The 17,130-nt window shown below is 43.8% G+C and overlaps 1 protein-coding gene across 1 annotated transcript; it reads right to left on the bottom strand.

Moving 5' to 3' along the window:
- Window positions 1–1,378: 1,378 nt before the first annotated feature.
- SRD5A3 (steroid 5 alpha-reductase 3) lies at window positions 1,379–15,080 on the bottom strand. The gene is made up of 5 exons (XM_032497723.1): window positions 14,763–15,080; window positions 8,021–8,163; window positions 5,978–6,175; window positions 3,191–3,325; window positions 1,379–2,310 (listed from the first exon to the last, which is right to left on the bottom strand). Exons 1-5 carry the CDS (start codon window positions 14,981–14,983, stop codon window positions 2,051–2,053), a joined length of 957 nt encoding a protein of 318 aa, XP_032353614.1. The 5' UTR covers window positions 14,984–15,080; the 3' UTR covers window positions 1,379–2,050.
- Between the last annotated feature and the right edge of the window lie 2,050 nt (window positions 15,081–17,130).

The raw sequence follows: 17,130 nt of genomic DNA, 5'->3' as shown, positions 1-17,130 counted from the left end.
ATGAGCTACAACTTGGAGACTTAAAAACAAAGGCTATTTTCAGCACTTTTACAGTCAGTAGTTAATCCAGGCAACGCTGTTATGGGAAATCAGTATCACTTCCCCAAACTTAATAGTAACAGAAAATGAAAGATTAAAGCTTTAGAACTAAGCCAATAGGAAAATCAAGACTCTCCACCCCCAAGCTATTTCTGAGGAATTTGCAAACTCTCTGGTGCTCTCCCTTTAGGCACCTGGAATATTTTCACTAACACAAAGAGCAATGCTGCCTGTGATCTTGCAAGCACAGCACAATTTTCAATTATACCCTGTGGCTGAGCTTTCATCAAAGACCACATGACTTTCTTCTGAGCCCCTTTGAGGACATCACTATTTCTTTTGTTTTGTATTCACCTAAAAATGCAGTGTTTGGGCAAGGAGGGGGAAGGGAGAGCAGGAGACAGAAGTGTGTGAGGGACTGCGAGGCAAGCTGGAAACGCTCTCTCACCGCGACAGGATCCTTCACAGGGGATGCTCATTATTTTACTTAAAAGTACAATGAAATTCCAGAACAGCAGCCAAATTCCTAGTCTAACCTAGTATAAAACTGCATGCAAAAGCAAAATACATTTTTCTCTCCCAATAATATGCTACTAAAAATCATTTATGCCATTCATGTGGACATTAAGACCAAAAAGTAAAATGCTTCACAATTCTAGCGTAGCGAATTTTGTTCCTGAGTCTTGGTCCTGAGGATGGCAAATCTAAATGATAAATGAAATGAGTATGTCATTTATTTGAATGCACAGCTGATGGAAGTGGTATTTGATTGTTGAGGGAGAAAAGTCTACATCAGAATTCTAAGAACTTCACAATATGCGCTGATACACATACACTGAAACTCACATTAAAAGGGTCTGTTTAACAGCTTTGGTTTACCCCTCCAGGGATGGGGGTGGGGGATATTCTTAGACTGCATTCCATATGGGCCTGGTTAGTAATAAGGTTCTTTCCCCCAGAGCATGGTACATCTTAGTGCAAAACCTTAGTACCCAGTACACTATAAGAAGACATCTGCATAAAAGGAACAAAGTTAACACCTCAGCCAATCAGCCAGTAAATCTTATGCTGCATGAATATGCAGTTTTTACTGTGATGCTCAGGCTACGGTATTATTTTCTACTTTCACACCATGCATTTATATCCACTTGACTTGATCATGGGCATTTTCTTTAACATAGGCTATTTTAAGTGTAAACTTTAGTTTAAAATATCTTTGGATCCATTCTATTAGTTAAAAGAAACCCAGACAGACATTAATCCAATGTGAATAACAACATATGAATGAGGCTACAGCACTACCCAATCCGGAGCGTCACTCAGTTCCACTCATGAAGGCTTTTTAGATATAAATATAAAAATATTTTATTTTAAGGTACTCGCTTGAAAAAGCTGTCAAAAAAGTATTAAATAAAAGAGGTTTCAAACTTTTTGTTAGGCTATGATTTGAGGGGGAGATGATTACTGATGGTTACATAACTGGAAGCCTTTGTGGCAATAAGTAAAGGTATAAACCAACTCCAACAAACTCATTTTTCCCTGAATCCACTGGTGTGCAATTACACATTGTTGTTATTTTTAAAGGCTATTCTGCTTTGACTGAAATGCAACAAGCACTTACTGAGCACCCACTATACTGCTTGCTCTATAGTCCACAGATAACCTTCTCTCTTCCTTTGTGTGTGTGTGTGTGTGTTTTATGTGTACGTCTGAAGCTGTCTGTATGTCTTGGTTAGTTTGTTTCTGAAGCAGCTTGGAGAAGTCTCATCTACTTTTTAGCACTTGATTGGTGTTATAACGCATCTCAGAAAGTAGACACAGCACTTCCGGGTCTGCCAGAAGTATTTCTTCTTGGAAGACTCATTGTTTTGAGAGGTATTGCTTTGCTCATTCAGTGAAGACTTTTGGGTACAGAAATGGAACAGAGAGTTTTAAACAGTTCCACAGAAACTGTACTTTGGTCTCTAGACTTGTCTTTAGGAATTGAACCTGTCACCTGATTGAGGTTATCTTAGAACAGAAATGGCAGGAAAGCTTTCCTATGCTTTGGGTAGGAGACGAATTTGCTTTTGTAGAATTTGTGGCTGAGGAAAGCAGACAGGGCCTGGCTGAAGAAGACGTATGTTACCACGAGCCACCAAGTTAAGTTGTGGAATCCAAAGGTGACAGCCATGGAAATGTAGATCATGAGCTCTGCTAAATAGTTGGGGGAAGAAACATATTCAAACCAGTCTCCAAAAGGGATTCGGTGGTTGCAGTGGATGACCACTCCTGAAATGGAAAAAAAAGATATCCTGAATGTTTGAAGTTGCCAAAAGAAAGTTTTACCACTTCCCTCCCCAAATAATTTATAAAAACTCATTTAGAAAAGGCTGTCACAGACCTGGGCAAAACACCATCCTTCATACTTCCATTGTCAATCTTCCAGGTATTAAAAAGTCACATGCTTAGATTACACTAATAACTATAAATAAACACGAAGGAAAGCCCGCTTCTTCAACGGTCCTCCAAACTAGTAATTAAGAGCTCAGACTCCAGAGCCAGACTACAAATTCAGGCTGAGTTCAAACTCAGCTTTACCATTTATAAACAGTGTAACTTTAGATAAGTTGCTTAACCTCTCTGTGCCTCAGATGCTTGATCTGTAAAATGAGAATAAGATTGTACCCTCCTCAAGTGAGCACTGTGAGGCCACATATAATGCCCTCAGCTGGCACAAAATAAGCACTTGATAAATGGTGAACAGTACTATTCCATGCTTCATATTTCAAAAGCCCAGTAAAAACTGTGCCTGTGGTAAGTCAACATGAGCTAACTAAAAAGTCGGGTTTTTTTGCTTTCACCGGAATGATACCAACTCAGATGGTATACTAGTGCTCACATGCTGGGTAGACACATGGATGGAGGGTAGGCCCCCAAACGTGGGCACAGGATAGAGTCACAGAATGCCAGGGCTGGATGGGGCCAGAGAGCGTTCCAGTAAAACGCTCTCCTTTTACAGACAGGAGGATCAAAACCCAGAGTCTTGTCAAAACGAGTATTTGATAGATTAGCCAACTACTTAGAGCAGGAAAGAAAAGAGTGAAGGAATATGCATAAATAACTTCTGAGGACTAAAATCCACCTGCGGCGGCTTTAGAAGATGTCTCACCTGCTTTATTTTTCCTGAGATTGCCGAGAATGACGTGGCACTTATACTGATGGACAGATGACCAGATGAACATTATCATTCCGAGGATATGGAACCACCGAGCTTGCATCAGGAGATTTTTCCCTATCACATAGGCTACAGAAATAAGAATTATCTTATTAGCCAACGCTGCAAAATTTCAGAGACTTGGAGAATTAAAAAATCATAGTCAGCAGAACACATTTATCTACCTATTCTGTTCTTTATGACTAGAAAATCATCCTGATGTAATTTCCCAAATACGGGGAGAAGACCGGCCCTGTGGGGGAAGGAGGTGTGCTCCTCAGCCAGGGGCACTTCAGTGGCCCCGGGTAGAGAATTCCACACTGACACGTCCTTTTTCTCCTTCTTCCAGTGCCTCAAGCACAGAGGTCAGCTCTGTCTCCCTCCCTTGTGGTGTACTCTTGGCAGTGAGACTACTCTGCATCTTTATTATCTTCACCTAAGCCTGGTTTTAGGTCTTCTTTCTTATAGTCTGCTGTCAGAAAAACATGTCCTAAAGGACCCCACCCTGAGCTGTTGCTAGGGGAACCTTGAATGCTGACTTGACTGGTTCCAGCCAATGAAGAAAATCACTGGAAGTGAAGGCTAAGGGTGGGGCTTCTCAAAAAGAGGAGGAATGTAGACTGCAAGAGAAAAACCAAAACGATATCCCTTTCTGATTAGAGAGCCTAGTCACAGAGATTTTGTTTCAGGAGTAGAAATATTCAAAGTATCATCTTCCTCTTTCTTCTCCAGCTACCAGGAAAATGGGAAGAGGGCAGGTTTTCCAAGGACTGGCGTCAGAAGAGCAAATTAAGGACTTCCCTACTTTCATCAGGAAGTAGTCAGGCTAGTCAGGGACTCGACTAAAGAAACAAAGCTGTCCATTGACAACAGGCACGAGTCTGAGGCTCTGGAGCCCAGAGGGAGCCCCTACAAGGTTGATTCAGGAAAGAGAACCAAGGATCAAGCTATTCCATATGAACCTGGAGGTAGGACTTAGCTGATGACAGCTAATGACAGTCCACCAAAGTCTACCTATGTTAATTTCTTTTGAAAACTTGCTCTCTATAAACAATCTACTGTAGTCTCTTAATGTTTACTAGGCTTAGCCACTTAACAAATTAATGATTCTATTTTTATAAGTTAAAAATAAAGACAACATGAAAATAGTTTTAAATCAGAGGGCTTTAAGAATAAGTCACTGTAGGATCAAAAGTTGAAGCAAGTGTCTGAGCATTCAAGCCACCGCCAAGTGACCTACTCTGAATGCAGAGAAATTACCTATGAGGGAAGAGATTTGTAAGAGTAAATTCGGATTACAATCCAGGAAAGGGGAGGCAGGTGGAAGGCTCATATTTACAGAGGGTCTAGACTGTGTAGTATTTAATTATTCATTTGTTCATTAGTTACTTATTGAGTGTCTACTAAGCGTGGCATCTCTCATGAGGGATAAAGCAGTAGATAAGTCAGGTAAGATCTCAGCCCTCATGAACTCACATTCTAGTAGCAAGAGACGAAACAAGTTAAAAAAAAAAATCAACAACCAAGATAATTTCAGGTAGAGATGGTACTCTGAAGAAAAAAATAACAGAACAATGTAATAGAAAGTGACTCGGGGCAGACCCTCTAGACTTTGAAGACAAGGAGACATACTTCCTTTTCAACCAGCACCCTCTGAAATTAGTACCTGTCCCTAATTCCAGACAAAGGTTCTGAGGCTCAGAGAAGTTATTAAATGAGCCAGAATTCAGACTCAGGCCCATCCGACTCCCAAGCCCCCATCATTTCTAGCAGACCCTGCAGCTGGCAAATGCCCCATGTGTTCTCTCTCAGTGAGTGCCTGAAACCAGTTCCCATACTGCCCAAATGACTGCAGATGATCTCTTGAAGGACAGGTGGGCAATTTACAAGTTTCAGAAAGCTTCGGAAAGAAGTGTCTAAAAGCTATTTTGTGGCTGTCTGGGCAGCCTTTCCTTGACTGTTTATATAGGAGGTAGGGTGGGCGTTGGAGTCCAGCCAGCAGAGAAAACTCCAAGAAAGATGTATAATGCTAATAGGTTGCAAGACAGTGGGTTACCAAAGTGCTTTGGAATGTTCCTTTTGGTGAAAACCTAGGACTGCTCTCCAGGAATGACAGCTCAAACTGTGACACGGGCGGCACCAAGATGCCAGGAAGCTCAGGGAGGAAAGACTGACTTAAGGTCAGAGGAATTAGATGGGGGAGATCCCGGCTGATAGGCTGGAGCCAATAAATAATTCACAAATTGAGAAAGACTGTCAATAAGCAGTCCTTTAAAGTCATTCCTTGAGCCACGGAGGCCTTTCATTGTCCTACAGCAACAGAGAAAGAACATACACTGGAATCAAACCTGAGGAGAAAGCTCACTGAGTACTGGAAATATCCAGACCTTGAAGACCAACTTCAACCCCACTGAGGGAAACCCCACATCCCGTTTCTCCATCCTCACGCAGGGCCTCCTGAGGACTCTGCACTTCACTCTCATTACTGAAGGCACCGCTGCTCAGTCGGTCTCTCTCAGGTTTTGGCGGTTATGGTTACTGTGATGTATAACTGCGAGGTACCCTCGGGCATGTTGGCTCTGTAAAGCTACAATCAGAGCCCAGACTCCTCTAATGCAAAGTGGATCGGGCAGGTCTCCTACTTCCCAGCTTCCATTAACGCTCGGGGGAGTGCTTCTGCTGCGCCTGCAGAGTTTTGCGTATGCCCAGTGGCTCAGCCACCAGACCCCAGCGGCCACTCACCGTTCCTGCCGTCCATTGGCACTTGGCTCAGCACAGTCAGGCCGACGAGGATGTAGTAGACCAGTCCAAAACAGTACTGCACGATATGAATCACAGCATTGGAGAAGACGCTGACGTAGACGCACTCGAAGAGACGTCGCAGGCTGTGCAGCCACAGAAAGGCCAGCACTAAGAACGCTGATAGCGCCAGCTCACCCCCTACAGTTCAGAGCAGAACGCACTTAGCACCTCTCTCTCCGGGACTCATCCAGCGTCACTCCTTTCCTTACTGTTAAACCAGATCAGACTTAGGAAAGGGCCCTAGAAGTCATCGAGTCTAACACCTCCCTTTTTTGTGGCAATGAGGGAGTGAGTGGAAGTGAGGAAGTGAAGTCAGGGAATTTGGCTCAAGGTTTCACAGTAGGCTAGTGACATGGCTGGGACAAACTCAGGTCTGCTTCGTGATGTAAAAGCCTTCTGGGTCACGTGGCCATCACCAGGACGGGGTCTGTGCACTCAGAGCCCGACCGCGGTCTCTGGTCCCTGGCACTAATGCCAGATGAAGATGGTCAGGAACAGTGCCTGCATGACCTGTGAGCCAGGACCAGGTGGGATCCCTGAGGTCAGGGGGCACAAGAGACACAGTCACGTACAAAGGCAGAAAGAGGGACAGGACAGAGACAGGGAGAACTGTGCATTCCTTTCCATATTAAAAAAAAAAAAGAAATTATACTTTGAGGGACTGTGAGGATTGAGATCTATCTTCCTATCTGCTTCTCACACCTCTGCCCTAGAAGAAGTCAGAAGAAATGCTGATTTTAAAATGAATAAAATAAATTTTTATTCATTAAAACTTTTTAAAAATAAAAATCCAGATGTTTTAAAAAATGTGATCTCATACACTCATTGTAAAAATACAATAAGGATACAGCCTAATGGAATTTCACAGACTAAACCAGCCCATCCCACCCATACGACCAGCACCCAGATGAAGAAGCAGAACACAACCAGCACCTCCTTGTACTCCCTTCCAGGCACCGCCCCCCATCCCAAACCTCCCAACAGTAAGCCCTTCGGAGCCACCCATCACGTAGATTAGCTTTGTCTGCTTTTCTATTTTAAATATAGTAAAATCTAGTTCTAACTCTTCAGGAATAGGTTAAAATTAAAAAACAAATAAAACCCCAGCCAGCCCCACAGTAAACAAATGAAGAGATGAAGTTTAACTGGGTGAAGTGGGGTTCGCTGAGGTGTATTCCCCTCCCAAGCAGATTTGCATAGCTCTTTCCTTCTGTCATCTTTTGCAACAAGTTCCTCTGGTTATACAGAAAAGGACTGTTCCTAGGCAGCCAGCAGTTTGCAACAAAGGACAGAGATAGCACCAGAACAATTTGTTTCTAATTCTGCCCCTCTTCTGCTGCCTGACATTAATTGAAGCTGCTTTATGGTATTCACCTTCAATTCCTTATTTAAAAAATTGTCCTGTGTATCTTTTACCTGAGGCACAGCAAGGCAAATTTAAAGGCTATTTTGTAATCATCTGGTCAACAACTACAACTATTTACAGTCAATTTTATTGTATAACCAAAGCCTTACAGCATAACAAACATTTTTAACCCATGATCAAAAAGTAATTTCCTATCAAATTTCTGGAGTCTGGAGACATTTTGGTTAGAACTATATACATGATAAATGTTTCAAGGCAAACCCAAGGGATCCTAAAAGCTTTTCCTCTTAAGTGTAAAGGCTGTATAAATTTATCAACAGCACTAAAAATATCAGAGGGAGAGCAGCCAGTTCTGTTCACAGCACAGTTCTTGCTGGGAAGTCAGGGATGGAGAGCTGACTCTCAGCTCTGCTATGGTCTCAGTGAAAGACTTGGGGCCATCCCCTTGGCAATCCACCTATGATCTGCGTAGAACCCTTCTTGGCCCCACCCTCCACCTCCCAGCCCCTGCCAACGAGGAACCTGAGAGTGGCTATGAAACACTGAGAACAGTTCCCCACAGGCAGGAAAGATAGGAACAGGATGCAATGGTTGGAACTGGCCAGGGGAGTTGTTACCTCGGAACTGCGCAGCCCCAAGAATTCTGAGCAAACTGTGAAGCCAGTTCGGAAAAGGCGCTCCCAGGAACAGAGATTGAGTGAGGCTCCAAAGCAGGAAGCCATTCCACAGCACTGAGATGATGTAGAAGTGAGAAAAATACCTGTGAAGGAAAACACGTTAGGTGACAGGGTAGATCCACTTTAAGCCATTCTGCAGGAAGACTATTTTTAGTTTCCCTACCCTCTTTGCCCCCAAGTACAGTTTTGCTTTTTAATAGAACCTGAATCCTGCAGATGTACAGATTTTTTAAAATTCCCTTTCAAATGATGGAACTCATTAACTCATAGGAAAAAGAGGCTTCCTGAGGTTAACAAGAACACGAATGATCTTATTAAACTCAGATGGAGGGTCAGTTAGGTATCTCTCATCTTGAGGTAACTAGACTGGGCTCAAACTCAAAAACAGGGGGCCCCAGGGCCTGGCAGAGACAGCCCACATTGTGCTAACACAAGCCAAATCTGTGGAAGATGTTTAAATCTTGAGTAATGTTGTTGCAACAGCCATAGAACTGTTACACAAGATTTGCACAGTAAGACTCTTAGGGGTTACAAGAAATCTTAAAGGTCTTCTGATTCAGTGTTTCCTAAGTTGTGTTGACTTAAATTACTTTTATAATAACATGACAAATATTAACTCATAAACTATCAACTCCTGATGGGTATAGCTCTCAGACAAGCATAGCACTTATTTTGAAATCAACATAGTAACAACTGAAATAAAACCACAAAGCCAATAAAAATTGAAATTAGTGATTAGCAATGTTAATTTAGTGTGAAAGACGTTGTTTGCCACAATAAAATCACCTAATATGGCACAAGGGCTAACACAGGTTCTTTTGAGGTCTCTTTACCTACACTACTTGTCTCTGTTCAAATCAACTCAAAACCTCTGACTCTGCAGGGTGCCTGGAGGTCATCGGGCCTTCCCTGGTGTTCGGTGCATCACAGCTATATTAAGTCTGCCTCTTTCTTGTCTTGTTAATCTGTGATGAAGTAAGAGGGCCTGGAGTCAAGAGGACTGCACAGAGTCTCAGGGACTCCTCTTCCAGTTGATCCAGAATATGCTTGTATCTGTCAGAACTCGCAGCACCCCCAACCATGCCCACAACCCAGTCTCACAACACTGATCTAAGATGATCATTCCACAGCAACCCACTTAATTCTCCCTACTAGTGTTACAAGTTCTATCGCTGGGGCTGTCCTCTCTGAGATGTCCTGTTATTCCCAATTCTGATCTCCGGACTCAAGAGCTTCGTTTCCTCCACAGTTCGTACATGAGCATCAATTCTGCCCCCTCGTCCCCATCCCCAGACCCCTGGCTTTTGGGTGCCTCTCTGGGTCTTCCTTAAGACATACTTCCTAGAACTGAGCTCAGGTCTGGTCTCAGTCAACAGAACAGAGTATTAGTAGCCCTTGCCCTGAGGGCTCCCATGGAAAGGGGAAGGGCCGGCTTCTGAGGAGAAATGTCTGGATCAGTTACTTTACCTACTTCATATTAAACAAACATTTATTGAGCACTTACAATGTGCTAGGCAATGTTCTTGGGGCAGTGACTCAGTAGCGAGCAAACAGACCAGGTGCCTGCCTCAGTGAAGTTTACCTTTCAGCAGACCTCTAGCCCCATGCTGGAGAGGGGACAGAGTGCAGAGGGGAGGCCGTGCTGATGGGTGGTCATGGATGACCCTCTGGAAGGGACACTTGGCTAGAATGAGTAACCCTCGGGAATTTCTGAGGAAAGAGTTTTCTAGGCAGAGGAAACCACCACCACAAGAGGCCCTGAGGAATAAAGGGCACCTGTGTGGAGAGGGCTAGGGCTCGAGGCAGGAGGGGCAGGCACTCTAGGGCCCTGTAAGGACACTGCTTTTATTAAGTGTGGTGGGGAGCCATCTGAACAGAGTGACTTGAAGTATAATTTATGTTTTAAAAATCCCTCTGGCTGATGGAAAAGTTCTGGAATGGATGGTGGTTGCACAACGACGTGAATGTACTTAAAGGCACTGAATTGTATACTCAAAAAGGGTTAAAGTTTTACCACTTTACCACATATACCACTGTTGTCATGTATATTTTATCACACAAAAAAACAGCATTGCTCATCCATTTCACTCTTCTTTAAGTTAAAAAAAAAAAATCCCTCTGGCAACTAGGTAAGAGAATAGACTAGTTGTGGGGAGACCAGTTAAGATTATTTCATCTTCCCAACAATCTTGTGAAGCTTACGTGGTTATCATCATGTGGCAGATAAGAAAATGAAGGCTCAAGGTTAAGTTACTTATTCAAGGTCACGCAGTAAGTGGCAGTGTTTGGCTCCAGACTCAGCCCTGATGACTCTGAAGTTAAATCGCACAGCTGTGCTCCTCTTCATTCAATCTAGACTCTGCTGAACCTGCTTTTCGGGCCCCACATTGTACCAATTTATATGACAAACCCTAAGTCAACCAAGTCACTGAAGTATGTTTGATATAAGCTGCTAAGCCACATCTTGCGGGGCCCTACTTGTGCCATGGGGTTTTGACTGACAGGCAGATTATTTTTCTTATTCTTATTATCTTGCACATTCTATCTTTTGTTTTGCTCGCTGACTTCCCGCTAGAATAAATACGTTCTACTCCTTATTCAAGGTTGTATCTCTTTTAAAAGACTCAGCTGTAGCCTCAAAAGCAGATCTAAAAACTTCACTTCCTTCTATTCCAGACACCCTCCCTCTCCCCCCTCCCTGGGGGACACTGTTTAATTGAAGTGAGCCCCTGGGAGCAAGGACAGGGTGACCCTTATGGTAACAGAGGCCTGGGCACCCAGCAAGCACTCTTCTGATTTAACACACATTTTGTTGCTTATCATAAGCCAGGGACAGCTCCAGGCTCTGGGGATACAGTAACGAACCCAACAGACAGCAATTCCTGCCCTCATGGAGCTTATACTCAGTTACACACAGAAGTAAATTTTACAGCATGTCAGTAGGTGGTAACTGCTACTGAGAAAACTAATGCTGGAAAGAGAAGAAGGAATGCTGGCGATGGTAATATCATACTTTCAAAAAGGATAGATAGGGTATTCCTTACTGAGGATATCTGAGCAGAAATGAGGGCATAAACCAGCTGGCTATTTGGGAGAACAGCTTCCAGGCAGAAGGAACAGGCAGTGCAAAGGCCCTGAGGTGGGAGAAAGAATTAGCAGGGAAGCCCAGGAAACTGGACTGGAGCCACATGGGGGGCAAACTATAGGAGACAAAGTCAGTGAGGTGGTGGGGACCAGACTGTATAGGGTCTTTCACAATTCCTGTGAGTGAGCTGGAAACCACTGGATGGTTTTGAGCCAGGAGATATGATCTGACTTAATACATACATGCTAATTGCCAGAACTTGTCCCAAGACCAGTTAGGGGAGTTAGGAATTAACAAAGAAAGGCAGATAATGGTTACTGAGTTCTAAGTAGGTACCTAGCCCTGTGCTACGTGTTTTAATTTCATCACCACATATATGACAAACAGGTGCTATTATGTTAACACTCTAGCCCACACCACCACCTCCTGCCTGGACCACCATAACAGCCTCTTATCCAGCCTTCTCCACCCACCCTTTCAAACATAAATCACAAATGCCATGCCCCCTTCCCTATTCTCAAGCCACTTTCCATACATTCAATAAAATCGAGTCTCCACCATGGTCTGTAAGGCCCTGGAGGGCCATCTGTCCTGGCCTCCTGAAATGAACTCACCTCCTGCCCTGCCCTTTCCTAATCTATCCTTCCAATGCTGTCACCCCACCCCCATCTTGCTCATGATCAAGTAACCATGCTGGATTTCCTCTGAAGCACTTATTATCAACTGAAATTATATTGCATGTTTTACAGGTTTGTTTACATACTTACTGTCTGATAAAAATAAAAGCTCCAAGGAACCTGGAAAAGCTCCTGGCCCACAGTAAGCACTCTACAAACACTGGTTAAACAAATGAACTAAAGGGAAGGTAATTCATCCAAAGTTACTCTCAGAGAAAGCAGAATGTTAATCAACAAAGCAAGTAAGCCCCCACATCTCTCTTTTTTGATTCATTCAAAACACTGATCAAAGACTTTATTATCTGTCAGGCACTGAGCCAGGGACATGGCAACAAACAAGACAAATGTAAATGTATCGCAAGTTTACGGTCTCGAGCAGGGTTTCATAATATTTTCCTTCCGTAGACCCCTTTGGCAGTCTGGTGAAGGCTACAGGCTCCTTCCCAAGCATAAAATACATAGGGATTACAAAGAAACCCAATTATATTGAAATATAGGTAACACAACCACTAAGGAACATTTGTGCTATAGTAACATATGTGCTTCTTAATGTATTAAGTAACAAGATCTAATGGAGACTACTACTATAGTATTCTTATACTGACGAAAATAATGTTTTGAGATCTCTTCAGTGTTTTTAATATATTAAAAAAATTATCACAAAATTGCAGGTACTGCTAATTCTTCTATGGTTTGTTGATTACATTCATCATTAAGGAAATGCTGAATTTCAGTTAGAGGTTAGTGAAATAAAGATGTACTTTTTTCCACTCCAATTTGCCTGGAATTCTATGCGCAGATCCCCTGGACTGCTGGTTAGGACCCCTGAACCCCATTAGGGAAAGTCTGGACAGTTCTCTTTGTTCTAGAGCTCAATTCAATTGCAGTATTTCAATAACATTTTGAAATATTAGAAACAGAAGAAATACTTCCATATGCGCTATACAAGTTAAGAGTATTGTGCTTCATGTTCGAAGTCATGTATCTATTCAGACTTTCTGGGAAATCAAAACTCTAGGAACCAAAAGGAAAACAAGAAAAGCAACTATCACCTTAATTTAAAAAAAAACCTACTGGACAGGGATAATGGAATCAAACATTGCACAAACTAATTTAAGGTTTAATTCTTGCCCCTTCAGGAGAAAAAGAAAATCTCAAACAAAATCACCTACACTCTTGGGTGCAGAAATGTGACTTACAGCTTCCTATTTCTAAGTGTAAAAATTATAGGCTTATTTTCACCTTGAAGAGTCCTACTGAATTTTGAACAATGAAAAATATTTAAATATAGCATCTAGACACTTTTGCCTTTCATTATTGGCCTGGATTTGCTGTACCTTCTCTAGCATGAAATGAAGTTTCAGTTTAAATTTAGAAAAAAGCCAAACAAAACCCCACAGAAGGATCCATTCTAGAATTCTGGAAGAATAAAACGATGTAAATTATTTCATAATACAGTAAAAATTACAAGAAGCCCAAAGATCACCAACTTTGTAGTAACGAATAAGGAAAGGTACAAAATCTGTTTCTTGTCTGTCATATAATGACAGACTAGAGTAGTAACAGGCAGAGTGCAGGGAATGATTTGAAATGTGCCCTTTAATCCAGAAGCACTAGTACCTTTTTTAAAACTCAGAAAATAAATGTCAGAATTCACACTCTCAAATGCAATAATCTTTTTCTTCACTTCATAACATTAAAAACAATGACAATCTAGGAACACCCCCTGCTATGACGTAGAAAAGTACTTACTGCAATCAAAACCTGATTAAAAATATGATGACAGGAAATTTTCATTTAAAAAGAGCCTCTAAGAAATAGGAGGTTTAACCATTCTGTTTGAATAGCCTACCCTCTCCCATGGCCGCATTCCCTTTACCCTAGGTCTCCCTTCTCAGGGTTAACACCTGGTGAATCTTCCTCCAACAGTCAAAAGTGGGAAGCCACGTTCCAGCAGCCAAGTTACCCTTAGCCCCTTTCTTGTCTGCGGATCTGGGGGGCTGCCTCTGAGTGGTTTAAGCGATAACCAAGATGTTTTCATACATCGGAAACCCTATCACATTCCTCCAGACTCCTTCCTAAGTGCCAATTGAGGATGTATCGCCAAGAAAAGCCACTGGTATATTCCTACCATCTAGAAGTCTCTGGCTGACTCTTCCCGGCTATGTTCTGAATTCAAAGTAAAAAACAAAAACTATAACACGACTCACAATTTCTGAAAGAATTCTACTTAAGCCATAATGATTTAATCTTTCGCTGAGCTTAGTTATGGTATCTGTTCAAAGTCAAACGGTGCTTAGGGACCAGGCTTGCCTAAAATATGCCATCTCCGGGCACCTGCCGAGGTGAGGGTTAGGAGGGTCAGTGCGGCCAAGGAGGTGGCACCAGTTGGAGACCAGGGTCTCGCCCTCCGTCCAGACTGCGAGGGTCGGAGAGACAAACAGGGGGCATAGAGGCGTGAACCGAGGGCCTGCTTTCATTTCTAGCGAGTTCCGGCGACCTCAGGTTAGATTTGAGTCCCTAGAGTGCAGGGGAGGAGAAAGAGAGAATATGGGGACAAAAGAGACTTTAACTTGCCGCCTGGTGACCAGGCCTAAATCTGGAAGCACTGCCATTCCCCCCGAAGTTAAGGCTACGTGCGTCCACAAGTGCACGTTCCTGTGCCCTCGAGGATGCGTGCGGCTCAGCTTCCTCCGTGTGGGCGGACACTCCGGGGATTCCGCCCCCGGGGCTACGCAGCGGACAAGGCAGTGCCGGCGGGCGGGCCTAGTTCGCGCCAGTCGGGGAACCGGTGCGGGCCTCCCCGGCTGGTCCGCGCCGGGCCTGCGTCCGCCTCTGCTGCCCCCTGCCGGCTGCCCGAGCCGGGCGCCCCCGGCTCTCCGCCCTTTGGCAACGGGGCTCGCGCCCGGGGCGCGGTTACCTCTTGGGCACATCAAAGGCCTGGCAAGCGGCCGGGCGCGGCGGCCCCCCATGCTTGGTTTTTCCATAGCGGATCAGGTCCTGGAAGACCGCGCAGCCCGGGAGCAGGCTGGACGGCACGAGCTGCAGCAGTAGAGTCAGCAGGAAGGCGGCGGCCAGTGTGAACCACACGGCACGCAGCGGGTTCAGCGCCGAGAGCTCGGTCCCCACCCAGGGAGCCATGGCAGGCGCGCCCCGCGTCCGCGCTCCCGGGGCCCGGACCGCCCGCCGGCGGACAGTCTCCACTCGTGAGCAGCTCGCCGAGCTCAGCCAGGCGGGACGTCGGTGACGCAGCGCGGGGCGGGGACGCGCTCGGCCCCGCCCGGGCCCCGCCCCCTGGACCGAGGCTCCGCCCCGCCGGGCGCCTTCGCGCGTCCAGGTCACATTGGTGGTGGCTAGTGGCTCTCTGTAGTCTGTCAGAGGTGTCCAGAGGGAACCCCAGAATATAATTCAATAATATGGTTCAAAGAAGCGGAACGAACAAGACAACTTGTCTGCACGTCTTCACTGCAGCATTATTTTCAATGGAAAAGTGGAAACAATCCAGAATGTTCCACCTTAAGGTATTTAGCTAAATTATTGTACAATAACACACTGGAATATCATGAAGCCATTAAAATGATAATTATGAAGACGCTAGAAACGCGGAAAGTTAATGATAACTGAAACTATAGGTTAAGTGAAAAAAATGGCTATAAAATGTATAGCTATGATTGCAAACAACTATATTCATATGAATGTGTGTATATGGATAAAGTGGGTCATACACAAAAATGAGTAATTGTATTAGGATGTTGGGAATGTGTATAATTTAAACACATAAAGTAGAAAATCAGCAAAGCACTTGCAAATACAGAAATGAAGGTGGTAAAAACTGTCCTTTAAAAACTGCAGGCGTCTCCCTACTAGAGTTCCACTACTTAGAGGCAAAGTTTTTAACTGCATCATCGCTTCTTCTGACATTTACTTCCCCGTAGATACAGTGCTATTTTTCTTGACTCATCAGTTTTAAACAACGGTGATTTTCAGTTAGGACAAGTGAAAATTTAACTCTTTTCAGTAATATTTTTTGAAGCCTTGAAAATGTCAATTCAAAAAAATATTATTGTATGCCTGTTATGTGACAGGCATTGTTTTGGACACTGAGAACAGAGAGGCTTACAGGATAATCCCTCCCTTTCTGGAGCTTACATTTTTAAGTTTGAATGGCAGGTGTGGGGTGGTGGAAGGGAGCGCCAATCCTTACCCCAGTGAGATACCCTACATGTGTGTTGAATAAGCATCAAAGAACTGGGTGCGAAAGTTAATGTGGCTTGAACAGTCCTTTGGATTGTTAAATGTGCCAATTTCTTGAAGTTTTGCTTCTTTATGCAAGGACCTCAGGTTTTACGAATTACCTGAGAGCTACGTGCTGAAGGATGGTCATCTTGTTTTTCCAGCTGAAACAATGAGGTCTCTTTGTAATGACCCAGGGTCTCATTTGCAGGGGTCGCCCCCTTCATTGTTTCTTCACTGTGCTTAGGTTAACCCCGTAGAAATGCAGCTGGCCTTTCCATGACATCTTTCCAGACGAGCTACCTGGAAGTGCATTGCAGGGACCAAGTTTCCTGGGTTGGAAGTTCTTTTGTAGTTACCTGACCTGGGTAAAGATTGCAAAACAAGGTGTGTTTTTGTGTTTTCGTGTGTGTGTGTGTGTGTGTGTGTGTGTATGTATAGAAACAAGAAAGATAAACTTATCCCATTTTTTGGTTTGGATTTTAATCGGAGTGCACAGCTCATACTCAGCCAAGCCCCCTGCAGAGGGCAGTGGCTGAATAGGAAACCCCAAGTTGGATCCACTTGAGAGCATTTGTTAATATTTAAATCCTTACTAGACTGTGTTATTTCAAAAGTGCAAAACCAGGCTAAAATCTTTTAGAAACATCATTGTCAATAAGTAGCAATCAGTTTTTGTCTTCCTTCATTTAATTACCAGCACTGTATAATCAACCAACCTCTGGCCTGGCCTACAGTAAATGACAGTGCCATTTTTCTAAGTGTTCAGGCCCAAAACCTTGAACTCAACCTTGATTCCTCCCTTGCTCTCACAGCCCAAATACTATCTGTCAGCAAATCTGGTTGGCTCTACCTTCACACTGTGAAACTAAATCCAGTCACCTTTGGAGTCTGTGTTTTCCTGAAGGCCCTAGCCAGCTCAGTAAATAAAAAGAAATGAGGTCTAAGGACTGCAAACTAAGAAACAAGCTGTCATTACTTGAAGATAATATAAAACTCCAGTAGAGTCTACAGACAAGATATTAGAACTAATAGAGTTTGGTAAGGTTGCTGGA

The sequence above is a fragment of the Camelus ferus genome, chromosome 2, assembly GCF_009834535.1.
Source record: "Camelus ferus isolate YT-003-E chromosome 2, BCGSAC_Cfer_1.0, whole genome shotgun sequence".
Lineage (NCBI taxonomy): Eukaryota > Metazoa > Chordata > Mammalia > Artiodactyla > Camelidae > Camelus > Camelus ferus.
The sequence above is the reverse complement of the archived record's forward strand: the minus strand, read 5'-3'. Positions and strand labels throughout refer to the sequence as shown.